General features: G+C 39.5%; 1 protein-coding gene across 3 annotated transcripts in view; it reads right to left on the bottom strand.

Moving 5' to 3' along the window:
- arhgap28 (Rho GTPase activating protein 28) overlaps positions 1-12,500 on the bottom strand; it is a 21,493-nt gene that overhangs the window by 2,050 nt on the left and 6,943 nt on the right. For 2 of the 3 annotated variants that reach the window (XM_043227083.1, XM_043227082.1), the window contains exons 2-12: positions 9,557-9,693; positions 8,705-8,925; positions 7,138-7,210; positions 6,364-6,533; positions 5,384-5,549; positions 4,690-4,781; positions 2,910-2,987; positions 2,388-2,547; positions 2,226-2,308; positions 713-910; positions 1-16 (exon numbers count right to left, since the gene is read on the bottom strand). The exon at positions 1-16 is cut by the window's left edge and continues 119 nt beyond it. In XM_043227083.1, coding sequence (XP_043083018.1) covers positions 1-16; positions 713-910; positions 2,226-2,308; positions 2,388-2,547; positions 2,910-2,987; positions 4,690-4,781; positions 5,384-5,549; positions 6,364-6,533; positions 7,138-7,210; positions 8,705-8,925; positions 9,557-9,693 — 1,394 coding nt within the window. Of the gene's footprint in view, positions 17-712; positions 911-2,225; positions 2,309-2,387; positions 2,548-2,909; positions 2,988-4,689; positions 4,782-5,383; positions 5,550-6,363; positions 6,534-7,137; positions 7,211-8,704; positions 8,926-9,556; positions 9,694-11,151; positions 11,391-12,500 lie in introns of those variants that run through there. The other variant, XM_043227084.1, reaches the window with a different exon arrangement.

The following is a 12,500-nucleotide window of genomic DNA, read 5'->3' on the forward strand; positions in this document are numbered from 1 at the left end:
TGAGAAAACACGGCACCTGCGGATATAAAGAGCAGGCATCGGTCATAACATCACCTGCTCGGCCAATCACAGACCAAAACTCAGAGATATATATATCATACTGTGTTACCGGTTTTAATATATTTTTTATTAGTAATTTGTTTTTTTATAATATTTAACTTTTCATTATAATATTTAGTTTCAAAAGTTCATTTTAAAATGTAAATACCCAAAATAAAATAATTTATTAATATTATTTTTAATATATTTCTTGAATACATTGCATAAAGAGCTGAAGACACCTCATTAATATTCAGAATTGCATTTTGCAATTAATAGTTTAATCTTCATTTGCTTACATTTTTAGAGCGATTAAAGAAATAGAAATGACTGTGTAAAAATCATTTAAAAGTAGACAGGTCGTGTGAATTATTTAGTAATAAAATATAAACAGTGTTACTTTAGTTTCTTTGAGAAACTAGTTCTACATTTTTATTTTTGCATTTTCTCTAAAGATTTAATCATTTTGCTTTGTAGTTTTTTATTAGTTATTTTTTACTTTTTATTATAATATTTAGTTTATAAAAAATAATAAATTGAAATACCTAAAATATTTATTTAATTTAAAAAAAAGTAATAGTATGAATATTATATTGCTTTATTAAAGAGCAGTCTCCGGATGTCAGCCAATCGGCTGCGACGCCTCATTAATATTCATGAGAGCGCCGCTCACCGTCCACAGCAGGTCCTGATGGGTAATGAGGAGCCGAACGAGCTGGGCCGCCGCCACCGCGCCCTGCATCTCCTCCTGTTTGACGTTCTTCCCTCGGGACGTGAAGAGGTTCGGCGCCACGATCATGGAGACGTTCCACAGACTCATGCGGTTCTTCTCCTCGTACGCCACCACCTTCCTGAGGAACTCCAGAAGAGCCTGAGAACAAACATCCAACAGCAGCTAGAGAGACAGTTCTGACGAACAGGAAACCCACAACTAGTTCGTTGGGCTCGCTGGTTTATTTCGGCCCCTGGGAGTCGAACCCATGACCTTGGCGTTGCATCTGCGCTGCGTTTTCAGCTGATTTCAGCACACAGATTAAAGCCAATCAGCGCTGGATCTCCACATGAGAATACGGGCCCCAAGCGCATGACGTCAAGCGTCCCCGTCCTTTCATCACAGATTAATGAGTGCTGCTCGACCGGTTCTACGGCTTCACCTGAGAACACGCTCGTTTACTCAACTATCTAAACACAGGGACATTCCTTACACAAGCTAACACTAACACAGAAAACCACCTGCGTTTCCAGAGAACACTGCACACCAGGTTTTGTCAGGACTACACTGTCCTTCTAAGATGTTTTAGATTTCTTTTGCTCATCAAGGCTGCATTTATTTAATCAAAAATGCTGTCAAAATGAATAAAATATTATTACAATATTTAATAAGTGTTTATTATTTAAATATATATTGTGAAATCATGTGATCAAATCTGAATTTTCATCATTATTGTGTATTATTATTATTATTATTATTATTATTATTATTGTTATTGTTATTGTTATTTTTATTACACTACAGTTCAAAAGTACGGGGTCAGTAATTAGTATCTTCTTATTTTTTGGAAATAAATTAATACTTTTTTGGTTTTTTGTTTGTTTCTGTTTTGAATAAATGCTCTTTTTAATGTTTTATTCATCAAAGAATCCTGAAAAAAATATTAAGCAGCAAAAATGATATGCATATTAGAATGATTTCATGTGAGATGAGATCATGTGAAGACTGGAGTAATGATGCTGAAAATGAAGCTTTGATCGCAGAAATAAATTATAAAACATAATATAGTTAAAATAGAACTTTTACATCAAACAAAAAAAAATAATATAGAATATTACTGTTTTTTTATCAAATAAATGCAGCCTTGATGAGTATAAATGACTTCCTTAAAAATTATGATAAGTCATACTAATCCAGAATTTCTGATAGTGTAGCTCATTTGTGATTTTTTAAATTTTTTTTATACATTTAATTTTCATCTAACTTTTTTTTTGTTAACCATATTACCTCTTTCTGAGAACAATTTTCAGTTGCTGGAATTATTGTATTTAATTATTCTAATTATTTATAATATGTATTTATTTATTTATTAATATATTGCCAGTCCTTTTTGATATCTTTGAGGGTATTCAAATACAAACGAGGGACCAAGAAGCATCATCATTAGTGCATCACATCATCTTCAGGAACAGACCTTCAGCGTGTCTCTGTTGGCTTCAGGAAGCAGCATGATGAGAAGATGAAGAGCCTGGATCTGATGTTTGGGTGATGAGATACCTGACGGACGGACAGAGAGGTGAGAGACGAGACACTGAGCGGTCAGTGAGGAGACGGGGACGCCGGTGTCCAGACTCACTCTGAGCGGCTGTGAACGCCGGCAGGTGCTGCTGGGTCAGCAGAGGATACGGCAGCTCACGGATGAACATCTTCAACAAACCGGCCGCGTCGTTCTGACGCACCTGATCCCAGTCGAAGCGATCCTCGTAGAACTTCAGGTCCAGCTCCTGGCGCAGATGCTGAGGAGGACATGCATCGTGAGCACCCAAAGACCTCCACAATAACGCTGACATGCTGTCTTTTCACATATCACACAACAACATTCAGACTTATATCGAGAGTATAATGTAATATTTGGACGCTCTCAACATCACATTAACTCTTTTAAAGAAGTCTGATTTGCCATTTCTCTCTTCCGGAGCTGCTGCTCTTCACTCGGGGATGACTAGCACTGTGGGATTAAAGCCTGAATCATTGGGAGAAGCCCAGGTCAGATTCTTTACGGACGTGTCGCTGATGCCCATGAGGCCAAAACATGGCAACAGCACAAATCCTGCAGAGAATGAAGCTGATGTCTGCTGCGTGATTATGGATCATTTACCTTCACTCTGGCTGCTGATCCTGGAACCCTGAGAATCCCCTCCGTCTGTAATCCTGTCTGCTCCAGTTTATACAACAACTAAAAGCAGGAACACAAACATCATCATCAGCAACGTCAGATACGCAAACATACATGCTGGGTATTAGCATAGCTTTCTGTACATTTACTGTAGTAACACCATGTTTTCTGGATGTTTTCTACAGTAACACCATGTTTTTTGGATGTTTTCTACAGTAACACCATGTTTTCTGGATGTTTTCTACAGTAACACCATGTTTTCTGTACATTTACTGTAGTAACACCATGTTTTCTGGATGTTTTCTACAGTAACACCATGTTTTCTGGATGTTTTCTACAGTAACATCATGTTTTTTGGATGTTTTCTGCAGTAACATCATGTTTTCTGGATGTTTTCTACAGTAACACCATGTTTTCTGGATGTTTTCTACAGTAACATCATGTTTTCTGGATGTTTTCTACAGTAACACTATGTTTTCTGGATGTTTTCTACAGTAACACCATGTTTTCTGGATGTTTTCTACAGTAACACCATGGTTTCTGGATGTTTTCTACAGTAACACCATGGTTTCTGGATGTTTTCTACAGTAACACCATGTTTTCTGGATGTTTTCTACAGTAACACCATGTTTTCTGGATGTTTTCTACAGTAACATGTTTTTTGGATGTTTTCTACAGTAACACCATGGTTTCTGGATGTTTTCTACAGTAACACTATGTTTTCTGTACATTTACTGTAGTAACACCATGTTTTTTGGATGTTTTCTACAGTAACACCATGTTTTCTGGACGTTTTCTACAGTAACACCATGTTTTCTGGATGTTTTCTACAGTAACACCATGTTTTCTGTACATTTACTGTAGTAACACCATGTTTTTTGGATGTTTTCTACAGTAACACCATGTTTTCTGGATGTTTTCTACAGTAACACCATGTTTTCTGGACGTTTTCTACAGTAACACCATGTTTTCTGGATGTTTTCTACAGTAACACCATGTTTTCTGTACATTTACTGTAGTAACACCATGTTTTCTGGATGTTTTCTACAGTAACACCATGGTTTCTGGACATTTACTGCAGTATTGCATGTTTTCTGGATGGGTTTTTTTTGTACATGTGCCGTGGTAATTCCACAGTATTGTTTTGAAGTGGCATGTAAACCCCAGCAGTGTCTGTGTGCTGTTGTTTTCTGACAGAGTCTCTATCAGTGATTGATAAGAGCATCAGACTCATCAGCTGTCTCACACACAGCTGTGTGGGGGATTTCTACCAGCCGGGGGTCTCCGTATCTTCCCGTCAGCTCTCGAGTTACTCAACACAAATACTGAAGGCTGTTGCAATGCTGAAGGAATCTCAGGGTGAGCGGACTCACTGCTGAAGGTTTATTAAGGCCTCTATTTTAATCCTCCATCTCAAGTGTTTCCTCAGTAAATCCCTCTCCAGTGAAACAATGAACGGCCTCCATCACTGCACTTAAAAACAGGCATCGAGGTCAACGCAGGCGCGTAAAACAAACCAGAGCACTTCTGGCCACCGCCTTTGTTTTTTTGGAAATCCTCAGTAACGGAGACGAGCGTGGGCCGTGGGGTCAGGATAATGTGAGATAACGCACCGTGGCTCCGTCCAAGGATGCGGGAGGGACGAGTATCTGAGCCCTGAGAAGTGCTGACTGGGAACTTTCCAGAAAAGCCGGCGCTCGCAATCTCGATCACAACATTCCAGCCTCGGTTCGAACACCCAAAGAAGGAAAGATGAGCGTACCTTCTTGAAAACCAGAGGAACTCTGGAACCGGGGTATTTCTTCTGGTCGTTTTCCAGCAGCGTAGTGAGAGGAACGCCGAATATGCCGCTGTCTGGAAACAAAACAACAGACAACTTTACACGAGTTCCTCTGACAATGTGTTGTGAAGACAAAGACAAATCTCCACTTGCAAGTGTCTGACTGTCAACGTGCCTGACATTTACGATAGCAACACTGCTTTCTGGACTTTTACTATGGTAACACCATGCTGTGGACAATTACTATGGTAAAACCATGGCTTTTGTGCACGTTTACCATGGTAACACCATCTTTTATGTACATTTAATATGGTAACACCACATTTTGTGCACAATTACTACAGTAACACCATGGCTTTTGTGCACATTTACCATGGTAAAACCATATTTCACATACTTTTACTATGGTAACACCATGTTTTTGTGCACAATTACTATGTTAACACCGTGTTTTGTGAACTATTGCTATGGTTACACCATGTATTTTGAGGATATTTATTTTCTATAGGGTTTTTAGATGTTATTATGGTAATACCGTGGTTTTTGTGGACTTTTACTATGGTGATATCATATTTTATGGGCATTTACAATAGCAGTCGTCTCCTGCTCTCTGTGGGAACAAAACAACATTGTTTAAAGGCAGTTTTATGAAGTTTGTGGACCTGGCGACACACACCTCGCGCTTTACTGCGCACCACACGGTTCCTCTTCATCTCGATGCCCAGGAAGTCGTAGAAGGTGGTGAGCTCGATGAGGGAGATGTAGCCGATCTTCTTGATGTCCTCAGACGATAGATCGCTCACTCGCGTCACGCCCTGTCTGGGCTTCGCTATCTGAAAACTCTGAAGAACAGACCACAAACCACATTAGACAGCAGCATCTGATCCGAGCTCGCTATCCAGGGAATAAATGCTGCTTGTTTGTTTCAAGCAAAAGAACAAACACTGCCAGTAAAAGGTGCATTATGTAGACCCCATGAGATTGCTGGACAATTTCCTTTCCTCTGTTGACAAGAAGGACAGGGTTTCATTTGTTTTATTTGGAGCAGATACACGCTGCTGTTCACAAGATTGTTTTTTTATTATTTTGAGAGAAATTAATCCTTCTATTCAGCAAGAATGCATTAAATTGACTGTTTTACATGACTTTTAGACAATTTCTATGGTAATACCTTGGCTTTTGTGCACAGTTACCATAGTAACGTCATATTTTATTAGGATTTGCAATGATAACACCATGTTTTGTGAACTGTTACTATGGTAACACCATGTTGTGGAACTACTATATTAATACCATGGCTTTTGTGCACATTTACCATAGTAACACCATATTTTCTGAACATTTACTATGGTAACACCACATTCTGTACACATTTGCCATGGTAAGACCAACTTTTATGAACATTTACTATGGTAACACCATGTTTTGTGCACAATTGCTATGATAATACAATGGCTTTTGTGGACATTTACTATAGCATGATGAATATTTGCAATAGTAACACCACATTTTGAGCACATTGACCTGGACAAGTTCCTTCCCTGTGTTAACAAGAAGGCCATGTTTTATTTGGAGCTGATACACACTACTGTTCTCCCCTGTTTTGAATAGTAATAATAGTAATAATATCAAGTGGATCCCAGATTTAAAACGCACCGGTAGATCCCTGTCGTCTTTACGGATTCTCCGGCAGTCCTGGCACTCGTTGCCTTTCCGATGAGCTCGTGCCACTTCTGTATACGCCACGTCAAACGCTAAAACCATGGCCTCGGACACGCTGCTGGAGCCGTTGGTGTCCGGAGCGAAGGCCGCACACGACGGAGGCACTGGACACAAACACAAAGACCTTAATCACACGCCATCTTCACTACAGTCAAACCAAAACATATTTCAAATCACTGCATATCATTTTGGATCTTTTTCTACTAGTGGCTAAGATAGGATATGTTTTAAGGACGTTATAGTTATTTAAGTGAGGAGTATATAAAGTCAAGCGTGTCGTATTATACTCTTAACACACGATCAGAAACGTTTTTCTTGAATCGTTAATGTTTTTACAAACAGACTCAACAAAATGAAGCGTCTAGTTCTGTTCTTTAATTAATCAGATATTCATTTCATACCTTTCTATCAAACTTATCTGATATTATCAAGATGAATGTGTTCCACAGTTGAGTTCTTCTCATATTTTAATGCCATTTCCTAAATTATAGCTAATAAACTGTAATATAATGTGAGAAATGTTGAAGGTGTCTGAATACATTTTGGTTTTCTCTGTAAAACCACAAACACAGTCACTTTCTATAATAGCTCCTATTTAAACAATAATCTCTTTTTTGCTTTTTCCATCATGTACAGTGAACATGGTGCCTCTTATGTCTTAAATGAACGCATGTTAATGTAAATATATTGAGTCTACAGCGGTCAGACCTTTAGGTGGATTCCAGTGCGGCAGTTTGGGAGCGATCTGTCCGTTCGGGGAAATAGGAGGCGTCAGGTCAGACTGTAAGAGAACACAATCACATCATCAGCTAAACACTAAAAGAGCACATCTCTGTTCAGCATTGAGCTGAACAATGTAGAAGAATAAAATAGAGCAATATTTACTCTGAAAATTAATTGTGGAATAATATACTGTACCAATTCAGTACCGTCTTTAAATATATTTGTATACTGTTTTTTTATGCGTAAATGACCTTAGTTTAATGGCTAAATGTGATTCGAATAGTTATCTCTAATAATTGTGGTTCGGTCAATAACCGTGATCAGATCTAGCTCGTCACGTGTGTATTAATATCTGTCCTGCTGAACACTGGACATTTGTTGGACTATTTTGGTCCAATGAATCTGCTTCATCAGATATTTCAGCTGTCCGAGCAGCTGAGAGTGAGTCACGACTGATTCAGACCACACTCCTCTAAACACGTCCAGACTCTCAGCTCAGTAACGCACACACAGCGCATCATTTGTTCGACTCCTGCAAGTGATTTAAATTGCATTAATGATCCGCGTGTTCTGAGTTCATGCGTTCCCTGGGAATCGAACCCATGACCTTGTTGTTGCAAGCTTCGTTGATTTGGTATCTGAGCTACAAAATGACACGCTACTTGATCAAAATAGAAATTTACGCTGTTCTTTTAAACTTTCAGATTGATTTACTCTCGATCACTGCAGCTTTTGGTCAATCGATTTGATTTCCATTCATCTTTAAGCTGCTCAGACGTGTGTCCGGTCCCCAGGGATGAAATAGAGTTTTTGTGGTTTCATCTGCTGTCATGAGAGTAATTTTAACCGCGCCTGGCGTTTCCTCATGTGTTGCTGCTCGTTCCGATCTCGTTCAGCGGGACGTTTATTTTCAGACGCAGCAGCTGCACACCAGACAGTGTTGCCAAGTCTGCAGTTTTCCCACGGAATTGGGCTACTTTAAAGTGCTGCTGCTATGAATTATTCAATTATTTGAGCATTTTGGTCAACAGGTTGGCATCAAAGCAAGGTCAAAAAACACTTATCGTCTTACGAGTTTATATTCTTTCCAAACGCTTCAGTCAACGATCTATTTGTACGTTGCGTGATGCTGATCTGCGGTGATTAATCGATTAATCTCGTTTTGATTTCATCATACTGCCTGGTAAAGCAGCGTTTGTGAGCACTCTTACAGAGACCCCTAGTGGTGAACGATGAATTAGCGTTTTCATTCAGACCAACACAAAGTCCAGCAAGTGATGTTTGAGGTTGACGCCTTTGGATTGGTTCTGAACACCGACCCGTTTCAGTGATTGAGAGTCAACACTTTCTTTTAAATTTGACGTTTACAACTTTGCAGGATGTTTTGGGTTGTTGTGAAAACCTGGCAACCCTGATGCCTGCTCATCTGAGGCCAGTTGTTCTAAACGAATCTGGTCAGATTTAATCCAGCGGATTGAATCAGAAAAAAGGGATTGATTAGATCCAGATTAAAGTGATCTGAATCAGGTATGAACCCGTGGTCGGGGCTCACCGAGGCGCCGGGCGTGGAGAAGACGTCTCGTACGTGTCTCATGGGCTGTCTGTTCCTCTTTCGAAGCGTCTGCGTGTAGTTATCCAGTCGCTTCTTCACCATAGCGGCCTGTGAGCGCGTGAGCGTGGAGAGAAGAGCCTCGATCGGACCATCGCTCTGAGATCCCGTCACCAGCGTGGAGAGCCCCGCCTCCTGCAGCCACGCCTCCTCAAGCTCCGCCTCTGAAACATGATGTCACACAATTACAGCAACGACAGACAATAATTCTGAGCTGTTTTAATTTTTAAAAAACACTCTGGAACAAAGATGTGTTTGTGATATTTTGAACACAGTACACTAAATACTTGCAGCTTGGATTCAGGCTTGTGCTGCAGTTTTCTGGAAGTCGCTCGACCGAAGTCGACGAATTAAGACTCGTTTACGCCAAGCACAATAACGATAAAGATACAGCACAGAACATTGTTCTCAGTATTAAAGGATAGCAGATACTAAAAGCACAGAGAAATCATATTATTGGAATCATCTTTTTCCAGCCGTTGAACGATGCAAACATTGACAGCCAATCAGAATCCATCCTGCTATGATGAACTTGAGAATTTAAAGTGGCAGGCGTGTGTCATAATATCGTTATAGTTATCGTTCTTGGTGTGAACAGTGCTTTAAGGCCTGTAATAACGAGAACAGGATGGATTCTGATGGAATAGCATTGAAAATCATCACAACGACTTCGTTCCTCCGTCTTTTTATCGTCATTGTTGTGGACACAATTTTTAGGGCTATATTTATCAGACGTGGATACGGATTCTCTGCATCTGTGGCAAGTGTTTTCACAGGACGAGCTGAGGCACACACCGTCCATGCTGGCGCGCTCCATGGCCTCCTCCGGTCCTCCCTGACGCTCCTCCTCGATGGTCTTCACCTCGCTCCAGTAATCCTCCATAGAGTCCCGGGACACACTCATGCTGCCTATCCTCTGATACTGAGCTTTCCTGCACAGAAACACCCCGTCACACACTTACAGAACAAAGGTTCTTCACCGCGATGGCATAGATTCGAAGAACCATCTAAAGAACCTTCTCACGCTTTTGGGAAACTGAAAGGTTCTTCAGACATTAAAGGTTCTTTATGGAACTATTTAGATAAAAAACTGCTGCTGTGATTAATGGCATTCAAAATAAAAGTTGCATATTTTGTTTACATAAAATAAAATATACATATATATATACACACATACCTGCAGTATATATTTGGACATTTAAACATATACTAATATTAAAATACACACATATATATGAACTAAAAGTATATTTTAGATGCAATAAATCACAAAAAAGGTTCTTCTATGGCATGGTGACGCACCTGTATTTATTTTATTTACCTTTTTAGAGAACAGAGCTGAAGAAGTTCAACAAAGTTGAATCGTGAGAGAAAAAGCATCCAGTCTAAACTAGTTAAACATCTACAAAGATCTGAAACGGACAGGATGCTCAAAGCTCTCAGGCTTTCTATCAAATATTGATAAGCTCCAGGAGCTGATGAGGATGAAGATGAGGATGATGGGCCAGGAAGTGGACCTGCGTCATTTAGAGGAAGTTATCGATCAGCGCCGCTCGTGATGGAGCCAGAATTGTGTTACACGAAGAACTTAATTGCCTCCAAACGTCTCTGCCTCAGTTTACACACATCAAGCCTTCGATGGAAACACGATTTCCTGCCATTTTCAGCGTTCAGAGAAAACGACTTGCTTTAAGCATTCCATCAGCGAGAGGAACGTCAGGAACGCAGCAGAACAGGTTCAGAAAAACAAAACACGTGTGTTTCTCTTTCGGCTCGCAGCCTGATGTCATCTGATCAATGTGAACAAACCAAACACTTTCATGCTCATAGTAATAAATCCATTCCAGCTCAAACTCTTCTCTTATACATAATAGAAGTTGTTAAAAATATGTTTTATTGTGCATTCCAATTAATCTCAATCAAAAAAGTTATTTTTACTAGGTCATAAATAAATAAATTAAATATATCATAAAAACACAAAAAAATCATGATAACAATAAAAAACATGATTTTTGTGTGTATAGCATTTATATAAAATAATGTAAATATACAATAAATAAAAAAGGCATTTATATTTACTTTTGAAATATCTTTAACTTTTCAGCAAATAAAACAGTAATTTTTAATGTATAGTAGTCGATGAACATCAGAAATTCAATGTTTAAAATTGAAATGTAATTCAAATTGGTGAGTTTAACTTAATGTGCTTTCAACTGCACAGAAAATGAAACTACAACTCTACAAACACAACCTGAGTTCAACCTGAGATAGCGCACGGCCTGATGGGTAATCTGCTCGCTCTGACACTGAACATCTGGAGGACGCACAGAACTCTCCACATTCAGCCATTCATACACGCACGATGAAATGCTAATGATTAGGAAACCTACTTGTTGAGGACGCCAGATACTGCTCGAAATATCAGTAAAACAGAACAGAAGCATCTGTTCAGAGGAACGCTGGAAACCCAAACCTCCAGCAGACGGCGTCAATCAGGTCCTGTACAAACTCCATGAATCCATGAGTCACAAAGAGAGACACGCTTACAAGCACCGAGGAGCGTGTGGCTGCTCTCCTTCAGGTCCTGTGGTGAATGGACACGGCGTGCGTATCTCTCAGTGTGTGTGTGTGTGTGTGTGTGTGTGTCTCCGCCCCCCGCTCGCTCGCCCCGTCTCTCTCTCTCTCATGTCATTAATGTCCATTGTCTTCTCAGCTTACAGCTCTAGAGCTCATCTCATCCATTCAGACTCTGAGACTCACAGAAACACTTCCAGATGTGTCTAATACCAAACATCTCCCTCAGACCAGCTCAAAACAATACTTTCCTGCGAAATCGCAACAATAATCAGGAATATTAGTGAAATAAGTACATTCTAACTGTAACAAAATACAGTATCATTTTGTTTTAAAAATAAACATGTACTTTCTTTTCGATTATAAAAACAACAAAATCACTCCAAAAATTCCTTAAAGTTCAATGAAAGCATAGAAAGTCAAAATGTTAAATATTATTAAAAAAAACACGTTCTCTCATGAAAAATGCAGGTTCACTCAAAATGAATTATTGATGTAAAATGGGTCGTATATATGTGAGCTTTTTTTCTAATCTATAAACCATTTCCCTTTCTGATCAGTTACATTCTCATCATGAATCAAAAGCAACTATCTATAGTATTAATAATACACTACAAAGGAAATGTTTCCCCATCAACACATTTAGGAATACATGTGAAGGTGGTCACGTATTGATCAAGTCTATATAATAAATAATAACAGAACTGCACTGATGAAGAGCTGGACGTGTTCTCGCTGGGGGTCACCTGACTGCGTCTGATGGGGTCTGGATCCGGCGGACCCCCGTGATCAATGTAGGTCAGCGCTGAGGGAAACTAAACTAAAAACATGTGCTGCTCCAAAGACACAGAAATCATGAGCTCATTCCTTCAGGAACGCAAGCAGCCCGAGCAGAATAAACCAAGGCTGTTGGACTTTGCGTGGTATTTCAGAAAGGAGAAGTTGACAGAACGAGCACGAAACATGACTTTCCTGACTTTGAAGGACGTCGTTTAATCAAAAGAAAGCTTCTCTGTCTCTGATGTCGATGAAAACCAGCGTCCATTTCATCAGAAGCACTGAGCCAAGTCTGAAACACTCCAGAAATACTGAAATACTCCAAAATACTGAAATACTTCAGAAATACTGAAACACTCCAGAAATACTGAAATACTCCAAAAATACT

Source organism: Puntigrus tetrazona, chromosome 24 (genome assembly GCF_018831695.1).
Source record: "Puntigrus tetrazona isolate hp1 chromosome 24, ASM1883169v1, whole genome shotgun sequence".
NCBI lineage: Eukaryota > Metazoa > Chordata > Actinopteri > Cypriniformes > Cyprinidae > Puntigrus > Puntigrus tetrazona.